At 39.6% G+C, this 19,749-nt stretch overlaps 1 protein-coding gene across 3 annotated transcripts in view; it reads right to left on the bottom strand.

The window, feature by feature from the left end:
• The window catches only part of KIF13B (kinesin family member 13B), a 196,265-nt gene that overhangs the window by 11,803 nt on the left and 164,713 nt on the right, over window positions 1-19,749 (bottom strand). For all 3 annotated transcript variants that reach the window (XM_058550417.1, XM_058550415.1, XM_058550416.1), the window contains one exon: window positions 15,812-15,945. In XM_058550417.1, the coding sequence (XP_058406400.1) occupies window positions 15,812-15,945 (134 nt within the window). The remainder of the gene's footprint in view (window positions 1-15,811; window positions 15,946-19,749) is intronic.

Below are 19,749 nucleotides of genomic sequence, written 5' to 3'. Positions count from 1 at the left end.
CACACTCTTAATTGAAGAGAGAAGAGCCCACCTGGAACAAGATGGCCCACTTAGGGGGGTGTTAACCTGAGTTCTCAGCACCACATAACTGCATTTTGGCAAAGGGGACCACTATAATCAATCACGCCTCGGGAATGACTTTGGGAGAAAAGTCCCAGAAGGGATGAATTCTGCTGAAGGTAAGGGAAGAGCAAGAGGATTTGAGAAAAGGCACAGAGGAAAGGACATGAAGTAGGACATGGTAGGAGATAAGCTAAACAGAAGGACCCAGGGACGAACTAAAGGAATACACACTGCACTCTGCAAACACTGGGGGCTTACCAGGAGGTCGAGGCCAGGGAGAGCTGGCATCAGAGGTGTGTTTAAGAAAGACAAAGGGAGTGGCCAACGGAACGGAATGAGGGAAGACGCCCTGGTGGCAGCAAGGCCACTGCACATGATGAGGGCCTGAAGGACAAGACCCTCCAGGCTCTCCCTCGAGTCCTTGACCAGGAAAGTCTCTTCCCTGCACTCCCATGACACACTCCTCCTTCCCTCTCTCTCAGCAAGCCCCGGGTCTCCCTCGCAGGAGTTCTCTCCTTGTCTTCTCTACTGTCAACTCCGTGACAGTGGAGTTCTTTTCAAGCAAGTATCCTCCACTCTACGTTAGAGTCCTTGAAGGCAGGGGGCAGGGGCTGCTTATCTTTATGTCTAATTTCCCCATAGTATCTGAAGTCCCCCACAAATGGAAAGGTGTTCACAGCATATTTCTTAGTAAAGACAAAAAAAAAGTTTCTAAAGCTCAAACTCCAAAATACTTACATTCTTTAGTTAGATCTTATTTAAAACAGACAAGATTGGGGTGAAACATTCCCCCCATAAATGTAAAAAGCATAAAAATGTAAAAATCCCACCCAGGATGGAACCTTTTCTAAGATATGACTCTTGCCCTCCTAAACAGAGCACGCAAAGATAAATTACACTTCACTTTACGACTCAGAGTAATTGGAAAAGTCCAGTAAATGCTTTAAAAATATTTGTTGAAATGAATTAAAGGGCCAGTTTGACTGTAACACTGTGCTGGAATCCAGTGGACCCACAGGGCTTCCTGGTGCCCAGGGCCCCTGGGCCCTGACTTCATGGCCCCAGTCTACTAAGCTGAAGACCTCACGTCTATGGCTCACAGGTCTCCTGTCACCATCACTCACTCGCAAGGACCACCTCCTGATCAGGCAACATATCTGCTTCATAACGATGTCCACCCCGACTCCCACTTTAGTGTGAACCAGGAAACTGGATGATTACACACATCTGAAATGGCTAAAAATGGTGTCAAAAATAAGATTAGCGCAGGTCTGCATGGGGCCTGAGTGCAATGTCAAGTACTTTGACCACACCTGCCTCTCCAGGTCACGTGCTAGTAACTGCGTGGTGCCGCCCTCTGTGGGGTGCTGGTAGTGGCGGCTGCCAGACACCAACTCTGCACAAGTGAGGACCACCAGAAGATACTTCTCCAACAGAGGATGTTTGGAAGGTACATGCTAAGGAGAGTGGGGGTATAGACATACAAGACTTGCCACGTTTAATTTTTATCAAAGCCAGGTGATGAGGGATTCGCTATAGTATTCTACTCCTTGTATATTTCAAATTTTCCTAAATTACACAGGGATTCACTATAGTACTCTCTCCTCCCGTGTATTTCAAATTTTTCCACAATTCTGCCCTCCATGAAGAAGATAACTGGAGCTCTGATTCAATGTATAAATTCAGTTCAACAAAGACTTAGGTCTCAGTGCACAAAGGATTGCAAAAAATGCTCTGGGGAACTCAAAAATCGGAAAGACACGGGCTTTGCTCTCAAAAGATTGGCATCTAGTTTGGGGGAAAGACATGTACGCAAATAACTAAAACATCAAGGAAAATGATAGATATTAGAATAGAAGCTTAATTTTATTTATTTATTTATCCCCCCCCCCCCAAAGCCCCAGTAGATAGTTGTATGTCATAGCTGCACATCCTTCTAGTTGCTGTATATGGGACGCGGCCTCAGCATGGCCGGAGAAGCGGTGTGTGGTTGTCCGCCCGGGGTCTGAACCCGGGCCGCCAGCAGCGGAGCGCACGCACTTAACCGCTAAGCCACAGGGCCAGCCCTAGAATAGAAGTTTAAAAGCAGAGAAGATTCAGGGCAAGAAGGGATCATAAACAGGGGCCGGCCCGATGGCGCAAGCGGTTAAGTGCGCGCGCTCCGCTGCGGCGGCCCGGGGTTCGCTGGTTCGGATCCCGGGCGCGCACCGACGCACTGCTTGGTAAGCCATGCTGTGGTGGCGTCCCATATAAAGTGGAGGAAGATGGGCACCGATGTTAGCCCAGGGCCGTCTTCCTCAGCAAAAAAAAAAAAAAAAAAAAGAGGAGGATTGGCAGATGTTAGCTCAGGGCTGATCTCCTCACCAAAAAAAAAGAAGGGATCATAAACAGAACAGGCCTAGAATAACTTCACGAGGACGATTTTACTTTGAGATAGGGCTTGAAGAATAAGTAGCTTTTCCCAGGGAAGAGGGACACCACGCATGAAGAGTGGCATGACAAAGGAAGGCTGCCCGTTGTGGCTGATGTGTTCCCTCAACTCACATCTCTGCCCTTGGAAAAGCTACTTGATCTTTCAGGAGGTCTTGGGGAAGAGAGAGTGATCTAGACTGACCAGCGGGAAGGAAGGTTAGGGCCGAGTGGAGGAGGCCTTGGGAGCTCATGGTTGATTTTCACAGGCAATAAGGAGCTATCAAAGGTTACTGAATGGAGCAGTGATAAGAGCTATGCTCACAGAGGATTAATCCTTAAATGGGGAGCCACTAAACTTGGAGAGATCAATTAAGAAGTTGCTTCAACGGTTCGGTGGAGAGCTAATAAGAGCCTGAACTTGGATGGTAAGACGAAAAGGAGAGCCGGCCCCGTGGCTTAGTGGTTAAGTGTGGCGCTCCACTGCTGGCGGCCCGGGTTCGAACCAGTGCGCACCGACGCACCGCTTCTCCGGCCATGCTGAGGCTGCTTCCCACATACAGCAACTAGAAGGATGTGAAACTATGATGTACAACTATCTACTGGGGCTTTGGGGGAAAAAAATAAATAAATAAAATTATATATATAAAAAAAAATACCTGCAAAGTATACTGAAATCTTAAGTGGGCCATTTGTCTCTCCCACATAGCTCAAATTGCCAAATGTGTATTGTTTGCATGTTAATGCTCTGTTACATATCCCCTGTGCAGACAGTTGCTTTCTATTTCAGGAGCTCAAAACATTTCAGATCATAAGTTCATTACTCCTTATGACACATCTGGTAACTATTAATAAAAATGACTGCAAAGTATTTTGCCACTATAAATATTAAGAAGTCCCATGAGGCACACGAATATGAGTGATAATTATCTACATTTCACACTACAGAAACCAAGGCTCATAGACTTCACCTAATGGTTAAACACATTCAGGGTGCCCAGTGAGTTAGTGACAGAGATGGAAAAGGACTGAGTTCTCAAGTGCCAGCTGAACCTGCAATCATGCTGTCTCCTGAGCATTGCTAAAACTGAACAAATGAGTAGGTTACAGGCAAGAGAATTGCTTAGAAGTATTTCAGGGAAAAGAGGATGGTCACTTCTCATCTATCTCGTCATTATTTAACTCTGGCTTTCACATGCCACATGAATGAAAATAGGGCAGATTAGCCGAGAATTTCATAACTAGGCATAAAAGCTATTCTGGAAACCCCTTTACCTAGAAGAATAAAGTTTAACTCCTTGGCATGATGTAAAGGACCCTCCCCTATGAGGGTGCACCCTTTCCCTGCTTGTTATATGAACCCACTGTCAACTCCCTGAATACACTGCTTTGCCAGAGCCTTCCTCTTGCTGTTCCTTCCCCCTAGGGAATCATGTTCCACCTAGTGAATCCCTATTCATTTTTAAGTCTCAGCTCAAGTATGGTATACTCTTCCTGAAGTCGCAGGTAGAAACGTCCACTGCCTTCGCTGTGTCACCTCCAGACATACACCTATTCCAGCATCTATAACATCATCCTACTTACCCATTTATGTGTCTCTAAGGGAGCTCCTCTAAACCAAGCTCTCTGAAGGGTAAGGAGTATGTCTCATTCATCTCTGTATTCCCATACATAAAACAGTAACTTAATGTTTGTTGAATAAAATAAGTGAATGAATGAATTACTCAAGTGACATGAAGAACGCCAAACCATACAGTTATGTAGAATTTGCAAAAGAATAAACATTCTGGAATTTGGGCATAGGGATAGGTAGAGGGGAGAAGAGATATTAGTTGAAGCAACTAATAATCACTTTGTTCAGAAACAATGCATTTTCTGATGCCTTTTTTTCTTGTTCAAAAATGAACCTTTTCTAATAATCACCCCTTACCTTTAATTTGATAAATTCTTAAATGTCATTTCCTAATGGTTCCTAAGTTAATATGATCCTCTAAGTCTTTTTTTTAAACTCTAATCAATCATTTAAATCCAAGCATAAGAATATACAACAAGATGTGTAAGATTTACTTTTGCTGCAAATAACCAGTAGCCAACCTTTGATTTTCATGATGCTAAAGTGAGAAGAATATGAGAAACAAAACCAAGCAGGGGCACTGCACATAAACCAAATACTTCATAATCTTTGGATATGTTCTCAAAAAATTAATAAAAATAGATAAAATCAGACACAAACCGTTACCTAAAGATCGAGACTCAGCAATAACCTAGTCAATAGAAACATACGTTTTAAAGGTTATGCTAACCAGAGTCAGTGTGGTTAGGCTGGAAGAATGAGAGCCGGAAAGTCCCAGGAGGACAGCTGGTAATAAGGCACCTAGCACTGGTCCAGAGGTAGGCGCATAAGCTTCCATGGTCTGACGCCTTCAGGAACTGGTCCACACAGCCAGCTCCCCACGCACACGGAGCAGCCTTATGATTTATCCTCTGGCTTTCCAGGGTGATCTGCATAAGAGTGTGTTAGCTGTGATGACACCAGCACTTCTGTTCCTCTGGCAGTTATATTTCTTATTGTAAATGAGTAACTCAGCACTCTAATCGATCCATCAGTCCCTTGTCTGTGTAAACCTGATCACCTCTGGGGTTGCGCATCTGGGAGGTGGTAATCCAGTCCACATGAATTCTCTAAACAATGCCACCCAGGGAGGCTGATGGGTGGCCACAAGCTGGTCCCTACCAGAGACACTGTTGCCCTACCTGCCACATGCTCCTTTCAATCAGTGACATTAAAGTATCCATGTGTGAAGCATGGGAAAGTGACTTCATTTTTCTGACCAGTATTAGGATACCTCATGAGGTTTTTACATACACATGAATAGATTTTTCCTGTTTTATCCTCTTCAAACCCACCCTCCAAACTGCAGTCAGAGGAGCTTTCTGAAGCACAAATTTGAGCATGTCACTCTCCTGCTTTAAAGCTGTCAATGATTCTCCATTGCCCATAGATCATTTTTTTAAGAATGGGCAAGAAAAGGAAATATGGACAGGTCCTACTCAGTGCATTTCCACAGCTTCCGGTCCCTCCTTCAAATACGTTACAGATTCATTCATTGTACAAATACAATCACTTGCTATTTTTAGTCAAATCCAGTGAAATCTCTTAAGATCACAATTGTGCATTAAATTTTGCTTCTTGAATGTAAATCTCAGTTTTGCCACTCACTAGGCTCTGTAACCTTGGGCGAGGTGCTTACCCTTCCAGAGTCTCATTTTCCTCAATGTCTAACTCAGATCTGACATCACCCTCTGACTCTGTGCCATCCACCATGGCAGCCACCAACCACATGTAGCTACCGAGCACTTGAAATGCAGCTAATGTGACTGAGGAAGTGAATTTTTTATTTTACTTAATTTTAATTAATAATATGTAAATTTAGACATTAAAGTGCTGTTAACTATGTCTGGAACAGCTTGGGCATGTGGATCTATTTTTTCAACTTCATGAACTCTAAATGCAGATTGAGTATTTCCGACAAAAATTTAGTATCTGAATTGAGATGTGCTAGAAATGTAAAATACACACCTGATTTCAAGGACTGTACAGAGAAAAAGATGGAAATATCTCAGTAAGTTTTTTATACTGATTACAGGTTGAAATGATATTATGAATACACTGGATAAATTATATTATTAAAATTAATTTGACGTGATTCTTTTTACTTTTTTTGTATGTGTGTATGAGGAAGATTGGCCCTGACCTAACATCTGTTGCCAATCCTCCTCTTTTTGCTGAGGAAGATTGGCCCTGGACTAACATCCATGCCCATCTTCCTCTATTTTATATGTGGGACGCCTGCCACAGCATGGCTTGAAAGCGGTGCATAGGTCCACACCTGGGATCCGAACCCGAGAACCCTGGGCTGCCAAAGCGGAGCATGCGACCTTAACCCCTTCGTCACTGGGCTGGCCCCTCTGTTTACTTTTTTAAATGTGGCTACTAGAAAATTTAAAATGACACACTTGGCTCACATTCTATTTCCACTGGACAGTACTGACCTGACTTGGCACTGTGGCCGAGCTGATGCATATAAAATCCCTGCACACAGTAAGGACATCTGTAAGTATCACGGTAATCCTGATCACTGGAATTTTGAGGATTGTCTTCCAAGATACTTCTCAGTTGGCTTACTATAAGCACATTTTTAAACAATCAACAATTATATCTCATCTAAAAATCGAAAGTTTCTACTTGTGTTTATCAGTTTCAAAGCCATTCAGGACACAACATTAACTCCATTTTCTTTCTAGCAAAGAACCTTAGATTTTATTGATTTACTTATTCACAAACATGTACCAGGTGCCGACTATATCCTAAAGATTTTCCCAGGAGCTGGGAATACAGTATGAGCAAAATATTGTCCCCATGCTCCTCAGAAACAGGCACTCAGGATCTAACACTCGGTATTTCTATTTAATTTTAATTACACAAAACAATCAAAAGGACCATTTCTTCTATCAACAAGTAAATTATTTTATCAGCAGATAAAAGTGAGTTAAGACCATCCAAGTAGACTTTTTATTTCACTATATGTGTTAGTTCAATTTATTCAAGGTACTACATATAAAAAATTTAAATACCAATGTTTCTGGAGTTGTAGTTTCTTATTTTTAGAATTTAGCTAGTTTACTTTTTAAACTTCTACATGATAATTGTTAAAACTTATTACGTGAAAAAAATTTAGTTTTTTTTTTTAAAAAAGGATGTAATATTCACTTCATCCAAAATAATGTTTATTAGTTCTTCAAGTGTAAAGGATGAAGAATGTTTACGTGAAACAGAGTATCTGTTCAACTAAAAGCTTAAAAATAGGGTCTAAATCTAGCCTGTTATCAGCCTGGTACGCCCCATAAGCTAAGAATGGTTTTCGCACTTTTAAATTGTTGAAATAAAAGAATATTTTGTGACATGTAAAAATTATATGAAATTCAAATTTCAGAGTTACGAATAAAGTTTTATTGGAACACAACCAGACTCAGCTGTTTAGTATTGTCTATGGCTAGTTTTGACAGAGAAGGCATGGCCTACAAAGCCTAAAATAATACTATCTGGCCCTTTACAAAAAAAGTTTGCCAACCCCTGGTCTAGAGAATCATACAAAAGTATACAATGCTAATTTCTGAAAAATGACTGGCAGTCTGAGGTCTCTTCAATCGACCTCTATACTGCCTCAGAAACTATCTTATTTTCATTATTTTTCAGATTAGCTACAAATTTGGTTCTGAACACAACTTTGTCAACTTAGTATCTCTAAGTATGTCAATACAGTATCCATACATTTCTGGGTCAAAGACAGACAGCAAAATGTCATGATTTTGGAAAACTAAAAGACAGATAAGAATCTTCTAACAGTAATAAGAATGCCTAAGAATTTATCCCTAAAGCAACTGAACAGAAATCACTTTGCCTTGAATTTTTTAAAAAAAGTCTGTACTCCAGAAGGCCTGTGCAAACTTCTCTTTGTTAACTCAAGAATAAGTGAATGTACCATACCATATCCAAATATATTTAATATGTGTGGTACTAAATTACAGGAAAAAATGCTCATATATATTATTTTTTAAAGAACTCAAACAATTAAGGAAAACTGAAGGCTAGGAAACAAGATATAGATCCTTTTTCTTATTTTAGTTAGTTAAAATGATGACTCCTTAATCAAGACACAAGGACAAGCATTTACATGGTTCTCTTCTTCAAGAGAGTCCAAGCATGAGTACTCTACAACAGCATCTTTGTGTACAAGGGAAGAACTAGCAGCTGGTTGTTTCTTCCCATTTTACGTATGGGAGGATCACCAACATGAAAGATGGAGTAACTATACAAGCATCTTTTCAAGAGCACCAGAGATGAACAGGGTGCTGCTCTCTCTCCTCAAGGCTTTGCCCTTCTACCACACTGGAAGCTGTGTTGAAATTGGAGAAAGGGGCTGGCCTGGTGGTGTAGCGCTTAAGTTCATGCGCTCCGCTTCAGCAGCCCAGGGTTTGCCGGTTCAGATCCCGGGCATGGACCTACACACCACTCACCAAGCCATGCTGAGGCAGCATCCCACATAGAAGAACTAGAAGGACGTACAACTATGTACTGGGGCTTTGGGGAGAAAAAAGGGAAAAAAAAAGGAGGAAGATTGGCCACAGATGTTAGCTGAGGGCCAATCTTCCTCAAAAAGCAAAGCAAAACAAAATAAAATAAATAAATAAATAAATTGGAGAAAAATATCCCTGTGGTTGACAAGGCAGTCCTAAGCAATGTGCAGGACACTGAGAAGGGGCAGACAGTTAAACAAAGACAGGTTGGAAATGTGACTGTGCTTTTGATGGTGGAAATTAAATCTAAGCATTAACTCTTTAATTCCCTAGATGAACTTCTGGACTTTGGAGTCCCGAAGTTAGAAGTACATAAATAGCTTCATCTGAACACAAACTTTTTGATACATGAAAAAAGCTATCATGCCAAATTAATTCAATCTAACTAATTAGAGAGCAGGAAGTTCTTTCAATTATTTTATGTGCTGTCTGAGAAACACACTTGAATATGAGTACAGATTTCATTAATTGCAGTTCATTATTTTCCAGATTAGTTACTAAACTTGCATCAGAAGGTCAAAGACAGCAATTTTGTCAGCTGCCACCTCTTTCAGTGCAGTATCTCTTTGCATTTCTGGAACTCAGACAGAAATTGATTACAAACAAAAACAAATCTCCATAAAAATGAGAAGCATAAGTCTTTATGAATATGTTTAAAAGATTTTGTAAAATATTAAGAATCTTTGTTTTTAAATCTTCAGAATAAACTGTTAACTTCTACCTTAAAAGATCCATGAATCTTTTCAAATATTTAAATATAATGCCAAAAAAAAAATAGCATCTTGATCTGAGAACCTGCTGATTCCAAAGAATAAGTTAATATACATTAATCTTTTCATTAGCGTTTCACCTTGGCTATGTGCTTGTATCTTTGCATGAGGGAGCGAATTGAACATTCTTGGACACCGATTAAAAGTACTTTTTTGATAATAATCATTCCTTCATTACTTAACTTCTGCCTCTCCTCCACCTCATCTAACAATGAAAATATGAGGAATGACTGATACAAACAGGACCTACTGCATTCCTTGGTTCTGACCTGGACTATTGTTATATTCTCAAACTTCTTATTTTTAAAAAATAGAAGTGCAAGAAATCCCTCTTTTTTTTTTAGAGAGTACCCTGCTATCTATAAATCATTCTACTTATTCACAGCTGTTACCATTCTCTTCGTTAATTTCATTTCTGTCTTCTCTGCCTTTCATCCCACTGTTTTAGTGGACCCATCCTTACACAATGCACACCACCTTTGGTGTTGATAGCCCTTGAATGCTTATACAGTCAGCTCTCTTAGTCATTGTTTGGTCAAGCTATAAATAACTCCTTTAATCCTTCCTCATAAATCATTCCTGATGTTATTCTCTGAAATAATTCCAATTGGTCAATGGGTTTCTAGTAGGAACATATCCAGAAGCAAGTGCAATAATCTGAGTGTAGTCTAATAATGACACAGAGAAGCCAGGCGTGGTGTTTAGGTAGGTTAGTGTGAGTTTCTTCATTATTGTGACTATTTCAGGGGAGGAGTTTAAGTCTCCAAACTAAACTGGGACAGAAACACAAAAAAGAGGAAGTTTTAATGTCTTTCACTATAGTTAGGCGGGAAATAGAGAAATGGCTTTAAAAATGATAAAAAGAGAAAGTTGGGAGTGAGGTAGAAATAAAAGAATCTGCTATCATAAATAATCTCTTTGGTTACCATGTACTCTCTGTCAATCCTCAAACCATTTTGGGGTTTTTGTTTTGGTTTTTGTGCTGTTTCACATTATAAATCTTAAGCAAGCTTACTATCTATTTATTGTCTCTAGGTCTTATGCAATATTAATATCAATATTTATCCCTTCCTATACTAGAATTGATCTAGATTCCTTTTAGGCATATGCACTGATTTATATTTTTCTGGGTTCTATCTTTCATACTATTCTAAAACTTACAAGTTTTTTAGTCTGATATTATTTAATGACTATATATAGGCCATTGAAATTGGTGCACTAACAAGGCACTAGCGGCAAATAAAAAACAGAGTCAAAACAGAGAGTTTCCAGGTATTGTGTATTTCTTCATGCTACTGGTAAGTCGTACTATTAGCTTCCTCACACAGAGCTATATGGCAAAGCCAGGCAGTGAACAGGGTGGTCTGGGAATATTCATCAGCATGAATTTTTGTTTTAGGCTAATTAGATTGGTGATACAGAGGAAAGTCATGACATGGTGTCCCTTTATTTCCATAATGTTATCTAACAAAGTCTCCCATAATCTCTCTGGTAGAGAGAGGGAGAAATGTGAATTGGAGATGGTAGTTACTGAATATGTAGAGCTGAAATGTGTTGATCTGTCACTCTGTGACTTGAGGAGTGATCTCTACTTGTATATGACAGAGTTCTCTCTTAGGCTCTATAATGTTCAATATTTTGTTTATGACTTAAACGTAAACAGATTATGCCTTTAAAAACTCTGCAGATGGTAGCTAGAACGAATGTATTTTTTTGTGTGTGAGGAAGATCAGCCCTGTGGTAACATCTGTCAATCCTCTTCTTTTTTTTGCTGAGGAAGACTGGCCCTGGGCTTACATCCGTGCCCATCTTCCTCCACTTTATATGGGACACCACCACAGCATGGCTTACCAAGCGGTGTGTCAGTGCGCGCCAGGGATCCGAACCAGTGAACCCCGGGCCGCCGCAGCAGAGCGCGCACACTTAACTGCTTGCGCCACCAGGCCAGCCCCAAACGAATGTATTTTTTAAATAATTACTCAAAAAAATCTTGATATCCTGAATGTTAAAACAAAATCAAGATGAAAAATTTCAGAAAGGAATCTAAAGTTCCTTATTTAAGTATTTTTACACATCAATTAAACAACATAATAATAAAAGAGAAGGACTGCATTGACAAGAGTGTAAACAAATAAACAAACAAAAAAAGGGAATGTTAATTAACCAGAAGCACAAGGAGCTAATACTTGCCTTAAAAAAAAAGTGTGATCAAATGCTACTTCGGTAGAAGGACATTATTTAGAAGAGGAAGATAACAGGAGCACTATTTTTTTTTTTTTTTGTGAGGAGATCAGCCCTGAGCTAACATCCGCCAATCCTCCTCTTTTTTTTGCTGAGGAAGACGGCCCTGGGCTAACATCGGTGCCCATCTTCCTCCACTTTATATGGGATGCCGCCACAGCATGGCTTGCCAAGCAGTGCGTCGGTGCGCGCCCGGGATCCAAACCAGGGAACCCCGGGCCGCCGCAGCGGAGCGCGCGCACTTAACCGCTTGCGCCACTGGGCCGGCCCCAACAGGAGCACTATTTTTAAGCATAGCGATTACTGTATCACTTCTGGGCTCCCCACCTTCAGCAAGATCCTGGTAAGACAACTGAGGCATGATGAAGCATTTATTATATGAGATACAGTTGACTAATCTATAGCTGTTAAGTCTGGAGAAGGCCTAAGAGAATGTAGAGCCCCCCTACCCCACTTTAATTCCTAGGTAATAGCAGAGAAAGCTCTAAGGCCAAGACTGGTTAGGCCTGGAGGACTTAGAGGTTCCACAAGGAGGATTCAGATAGATTATCAAAAAAAGTAAGAACCTCAACTTTCAAGTATCAAATCTGATTTCCAGGCGAATGGAATACCATATAGTGAAGATTATTATAAAAAAACTTGAGGATCACTAAAGTCTAGCCAACACAGCATTGTTCTTGTAGCTGTTATTTTGAAATTCTGTTCGCATTAAAATGCTCCATTTCCAAGGATGAAACACCATTCAGGTGGTAACAACTTAAAGCACATTTAAAGTGGCCCTAGTAAAGAAAATCTCTATATTGATACTGTCATTTAAAATTATAATTTACTTCTCTTAGAGCTTTAGGAGAGATGGTCGGTAAAAATGAGATAAACACAAGCATCTTTGATCAACTAAATGCAAAACGACACGCTCAAGTTTTTCTTCCCTTTAGGAATAGTTCTTTAGTGGACTTTGCATCAATCTAGGAACGAAAGTTCATAAATATGTCTTGATATTTCAAATTCCCACACAGATGTGATTCTCTCTCCTCTAAACTGTAAACACAGTGCTTTATACCACCGGATGACACTTGGTCCATACAAACTATCTAATACTATAATCTATATCTAACACTGTAATACTATACATATATACATATATGTCAAGGGTCAACCAACATACATTTTCTATCAACTATGCCCTGCCCCCAAGAATTACATTCTACAGAGGAGACAACCAATAAACATAAACATAAACATAACATAAACATAACAATAACTCCAATGAAAAGATTAAATATGGTAATATAGTGTATTGTGTATGGCAGAGGCTGCTGTTGTACTTTGGTTGGTCAAGGCCACTCTAAACTCAGACGTTCTTCCTTAGAGTGGCCTCTCTTGACCACGCTAGTAGTAGGCCACCGCATTAGAGACCTATTAGCCATGCAAAGAGTCTGGGAAAGAGCATTCCAGGTAGAAGGAAAGGCAAGTGCAAAAACTCTTGAGATCAAAATGAGCTTCATGTGTTTACAAAATTAAAAAAAACAAAAGCCAAGATGGCCTACTATGGTGAACAGAGGAGAAAAAAGGGAAATAAAGATTAAAGGTCAGGGGACCACATAGGGCACTATTAGCCACAATAACAAATTTAATTTTATTCAGTTTCAGTGAGAAGCAGTGGAAGGTTTCAAGCCATGAACTAATGTAAAGCTTCGAAAGATCACTCTGGCTACTTTGTGAACGACAGATTTTGTGAGGCAAAAAATGTCTGATAGATCAATTGGTAGGCTGCTGCAACAGTCAAGGCAAGAGATGATGGTGGCATGGATAAGTGATGAGAAATGGAGATGGCTAGAGGTCCCTGCATTGGAAGTGTTATCTACAAAATTTTACTGATGGACTATTTGTGAGGTACAAGCAACTAGGCAGACATCTGTGCTATATACTGAGATGGGCATGTATTTTTGTAAGTATTTTGTGTGTTGAGAGTAAACAGACTTGTGAGCTGAGATCAACAGTAATGTTTTGGACTTATAAAATGTGAACGCCTAATTGACATACAAGTGGAAAAGCTGAATGGGCAATTAGCTCCACGAGGCCAGAGCTCAGGGGCAAAGTCTGTGCTGGAGAAGGAAATGTGAGCATTGTCAATGCATAAATAGTTAAAACTATGGATTTACCATGAAATTACCATGAAAAGAGGGCCCAGGATGGAGCTCTTGGGCACCTGAATATTAGCAACCTGATAGAATAAACAGTCCCAGAACAGGCAATTGAGAAAGACTGAGCAGTCAGCAGAAGGGAAGCCAGGCAAACGTGCACGAGTTTCAAGCATAATGTCAAGTCATATGAGGACTGAGACGGTGCAGGCAAGATGTAGCTTCCTGGTGACCTTGAGAAAAGGTCCATCAGTGGAGTGGGGGTTTCGCCACCCAATTGGAACGTTTTAGTTCCACTACTGGGCATTTCATTAAGTCCAGTCTTATATTTGTATTTTCATTTATTTATGAAACATGAAATATTTGGGATCACTTTCTCCAACACTTTTGTACCTATATACTAAAAAAAAGTAAACTGAATGAATATTGCTTAATATATCTTCAAAATATTTCAAGATTACCTCTCTTCAACTGGACATTATAAACTGCAGTTATCTGCCAATCACTAGATTTCTTTCTAACACATCCTGGTTCCTTTCATATCCAGAAGAACCAATCATTTACTGGCAAAACAGTAAAAATAATTTCTTATTGTAGCAGGTGATATGACTTGCTACATTAAAAACTCCAAGTAGCTTTAAAAGAATAATTATAACTATAGTAGTCTGATTCAATGACTTCAAATGTCATTGCAATCGCCTTTAACTTACATAACTCTGTCTTCACCACATAGCAATTTAAAAATGGTGGTAATCAAAATTTAATGTGAATAAGAATCACCTTGGTGCTTATAAATGTAGATTATAAGGTGCCCCCAGGTGGGGTATGGGTTATGAGGTGAAGCTTTGTTTTTTTTTTTTTAAGTTACCTTTTTTAAAAGCTATCTTTGAAATTCTGACAGTCCATGAATCATACTTTGTGAAACGATATAGAAGCTTAGAACAGAATAATGTATATAACAATAAACCCTTGGAAAAATCATTTTTGCCTACCCCAACCCCTGCCAAGTATTAGACTTGCTATTTCTCTCACAGTCAGAGTCATTTTGATAACTGTCAAGCACCTGTTTTGTGCCGAGTTAAATTAAGTTTAAACATTTCCAAAATCTTGATGTTTAATTTTTTTCATCCAATATGTGTACATGTATGCTTATGTATATGCTTATATAATGCTAGATTGAACAAATTATATACCTGCATAGCAACCTTACAAAACTACTATCACCCTTGAATATGTATTCATAAACTTAGAAAATTCTTTTAAATAGTTATCTCAGACAAGGACTCACCTGCATTTCTGCAACTTGAATGTTTAAGTGGATGTGGAGAAGCTGATGTCAAAAGACCTATTTCAACAACTAAACTTGCACTGTATGTGTTTTTGAATGAGTATAAATAAATCCTCATTTATCATTTTCTGCTGAATTTACACCTATATAAGGCTAGAAATTGCATTTCCAACAGGCTTCCCATTCACCATCACATAAAAGCAGTTTCCTGATTGTTCATAAAACCCTTTAACATGTTCCGTAAAACTTACTCTAAGGCTGAGTAGATAGTTTTCAGAAAAAGGGGAAATAAGACAAGTGATCACTTCTAATATTTTAAGTGAGAGAACAGGTAAACCACAGTAGAGGAAAAAGGCTAGGGGGAGGACAGTGATGATATGAAACTGTTTGAAATAAGAAATGAAATCAAGAATTAAAAATAGAATTACATTTTCTGTTTGGCAACACACAAACAACACTAAGTGCACTTCATAAATTTTACTATTGTTGCTCTAAGTGATATTACCATAAATCACATTAGTAGTGTACTTGGCATTTTTTAAAAGCAAAAAGGATTGAGAGTGTCAATAAGTTTAAACAGCTCTGTTATCTATGAAGAGAGTGGAAGAGAAATTATCACAAGCTTTTACTAGGTCTAAAAGCCCAGTTCTAGCCCCCCCTCATTGCTATCCCTCTCCCTCCAGCTGCAGCACAATATAGAGCATCATTTTGCCAGCAGTCTATTAGAAAAATGTTCATCGTTGCTTTCCTGATGCTTTTACCTGATGTGCGAGGGGAGACGGCTGTTTGCCCCTTTTCTCGTCGCGGACAGGGAACAGAGCCTTCAGCAGCTTTGGCATCTGTGGCACAAAGGATTTTACTGGGTTCAAGTAGGAGGCTGCTAGGCTACTAAATCCTGGCAACAATATTGAAAGGAAAAGAGATAAGACAAAAACAATTACATACACATTTTCTTTACTGTAAATTTGCCAAATATCATTCATAAGCAAATCTAACAATATAAATCAAAAAAGTATCCTTAAAAAAAGTAATATTAGAAAAACATAGTATTATTATAGTTATCCTCAAACACAATGGTGTTTCCTTTTCCAACTGAATAGGAACAATTGGGGTACTTCTAAAATGTTCTAATATCCAGTGTTCCTAATAGTTATCTGAAGGGTAATCTAACGCCAGTGCTTGTCGCTAACTGGTTCAAGTACTAACTTCTGCCATAGAAGAAAATGAGGTTTTTCATTTTTAAATCACATAGCCGATGACACACATGCATAGCTCTCCATGTAGACTTTAAACTCTTCAAAGTCAGAAACTATGTCTTATTTATTTTAATTTTTCATGCTATTTACTGAGTGAAGATGATGAAACTGACCTTTCAGGAAAAGAGTGGTATTTGAGTTGTTTCTACAAGACAGGAATAGATGCCCTGAACCAACCATGTTCTCACCTGCTCTTAATTACCAAAGGCTGGGAACAGACCTACAAACAATGCCTATGATATGAGAAGATTTCTTTCCCCTTAGTGAATAAAACTAAATTTTTAGGAAAATCTAATCCAAGTTATAAGTGGTGAAACACTGTATCCTCATAACATTTTTAAAAGAACAAGCAAGTCAACTTGAGGAATTTGTATAAGATAATGCCTGAAGAAGAAGCACACAACCACCCCCAGACCTCTGCTCCGCCCCTGAATGACTTCAAGTTCACTGGCAATACAGTTGGTACGTGGACCTATACAGGTATGAGGTTTCTACATTTTACATAAAGTAGTACAATATTAACTTTAAACTGTGAAAAGGTAAGGATATTTTGTAATCATGAGAGTAATCACTAAAAAATAAAGCAAAGAAAAAGCCATAATGCCAAAAGATACATTAAAACTGAGTTTAAAAAGTCAACGATTTACAAGAAGGCAAAGATAGGGAAGAGAGAAACAAAAAAGAGGAGACAAACAGAAAATAAGTTTAAGATGAATAAAGAGCCAGAAGATAAATCATCTAAATGCTGAGAAAAAATTAGGATCAATCTAGAGTTCTATATGCAGTTAAACTAACATTCTAGAGTGAGGATGACCCCTCATTAAATAAAGCTCTAGCCAATAATCAATCAAGGGCTGCACATATCACAAAAAGAGAGACAATCAGAAACGATGCATCTCCTGAGGGAAGTACACAAAACTACCCATTCATTTACCCTACCTCCCACCTCTCCCTGGAATTAGCCTGAATCTGATCAAGGCTATAGTGCCAACTATCAATTTACAGGAAATACAGGGACAAAGAATCATGTTTAAACAACCTCATGGGGATATAACCAGCAAAAATAAGAACATACAGAGTCTACTATACAAACACCTGGTCTCTTCAAGAAATACAACGCAACAGGAAAAAGCGAGAAAGAGGTGCATATGGATCAGACAGACGAGACACACGTCCACTAATCACAATGCATGAACCTTACCTGGATTTTCACTCAAAATAACTAAAAGATATTTCTGATCCAACTGGGGAAATCTAAACACTAACTAGATGTTTGATGATACTTAGGAATTATTTTTAATTTTTCTTAGGAGTGAAATGTTATTGTGGGTATTGCTTTAGAGATACCGGTACAAATACTTACAGATGAAGTTAACATCTGCGATTTGCTTCAAAACAATCATGAGGTTGGGTGACGTCAGCATCATGGCGGAGTGAGCTTTCCCGTGAATTCTTCCCCCACAAGATACAATAAAAGCAACAGCCACAGACCAACAACGGAATCCCAGACAGTGAAAAGCTAGAGCAGAGGGATCCACACTGCCGCACATCTGAGAGCCGAACGTGCTGGGCCCCCGGAGGAAGTGGGGAGAGGTAAGGAGAACTCCGCTCCCTCCCCATCAGATCAGCGATCCGGTCCGCGCGGCTCCCAGAGAGGGGGGAGGGGCGGCCCTCGGCGGGAAACTGTAGCTCTTCGGGCTCTCTCAGCCAGTGGGAAACTCCCGCACAGAGGGCTCAGAGGAGCCACAGGGCTACCATCAACATCTGAGCACCCCAGAGAGCGGATAAAGAGGGGCAAATGAGAAGCCTCCCACGTCAGGGACCCAGAGGGCAAAAGAGAGAGCTCCCCCCTCCCCGCAACCCGGAGTCTGCAGCTCGACCAGATCTAGCGATCCGAGGCAGACCTGAACAAACTGGACTGGACCCGTGGATCGCAGTGGGGAAAACAAAACAAAACAAAACAAAACTGCGGATCGCAGCAGAAAAACTGGGGCAGAGCGCAGGGGGCTTAGACTACACAGCCCTTTACCACCAGACAGTGGCGGCAGGTGGAAATTGCAACCAGAGACTTCCAGGATGAGGAAAATCAAAACCAACACAGGAACCACAATGCAAAAATATATGAAATCACCAGACCAGAAACAAAATGACAAGCACCCAGAAATCAACCCCGAAGACACAGAAATCCATAAACTAAATGACAGAGATTTCAAAATAGCTATCATAAAAACACTCAACGAAATACGAGACAACACAGACAAACAATTAAATGAGATTAGGAGTTTCTTCACAAAAGAGATTGAAATCATAAAGAAAAACCTATCAGTGCTGATGGAGATGAAGAACACAATGGAGGAGATAAAGGAGAATCTGGAATCTTTAAAGAACAGAGCTGACAATATGGAGGAAAGAATTAGTACTTTAGAGGATAGGAATACAGATATACTCCAGATGGAAGAAGAGAGAGAACTAAGACTAAAAAGAAATGAAGAAAGACTCCGAGAAATATCGGACTCTATTAGAAAATGGAACATAAGAATTATAGGTATTCCTGAGGGAGAGGAGAGGGAGAGAGGAACAGAGAACCTATTCAAGGATATAATAGCTGAAAATTTCCCAAATCTGGGGAAGGAGCAGGAAATACCAGTAAGCGAAGCCAACAGGACGCCTATATATATTAACAGACAAAGGCCTTCACCACGACACCTAGTGGTAAGGCTAGCCAGGGTCAACGACAAAGAAACAATATTAAGGGCAGCTAGACAAAAACAAAAAATAACGTACAAAGGAACTCCCATCAGGCTCTCAGCGGATTTCTCAACAGAAACTTTTCAGGCTAGAAGAGACTGGAATGATGTATTCAAAATACTAAAAGACAAAAACTTTCAGCCAAGAATACTCTATCCAGCAAAAATATCCTTCAAATATGATGGAGAAATAGTAACTCTCCCAGATAAACAAAAGCTAAGGGAGTTCATGGCCATGAGACCCCCACTACAAGAAATACTCAAGAAGGCCCTCAGGCCTGAAAACAAGAAGAGAAAGGGAACACAAAGCTTGGAGTAAGGAGAAAAGTAGGTAGACAAAATCAGAGAAATAGTAGATCTTTACCGGAATAGGTTAGCAACCACTTAAATACTAAACTCAAAGATCAAAGGAAGAAATTCACCAAAAATCAATTTAACCTCATCACTGTAAACACACAGCCACAACACAAGATAGAATAAGGTATAACAAGAGCAACTTAGAAGGGGAAGAGGAAAGTGACTGAATTGACTTAGTATAAGGAAATAGGAGGCTATCAGATAATGGACTATCTCATACAGAAGATTTTTTGCCCAAACCTCAAGGTAACCACTAAACAAATAATCAAATTAAAACCACATATGATAAACAAAGAGAAAACTAGAAGAATCATAAGACAGAACAACCAAACTGAATTG

Source organism: Diceros bicornis, chromosome 11 (assembly GCF_020826845.1).
Source record: "Diceros bicornis minor isolate mBicDic1 chromosome 11, mDicBic1.mat.cur, whole genome shotgun sequence".
Taxonomy (NCBI): Eukaryota; Metazoa; Chordata; class Mammalia; order Perissodactyla; family Rhinocerotidae; genus Diceros; species Diceros bicornis.
This window is presented reverse-complemented; position numbering and strand designations above follow the sequence as displayed.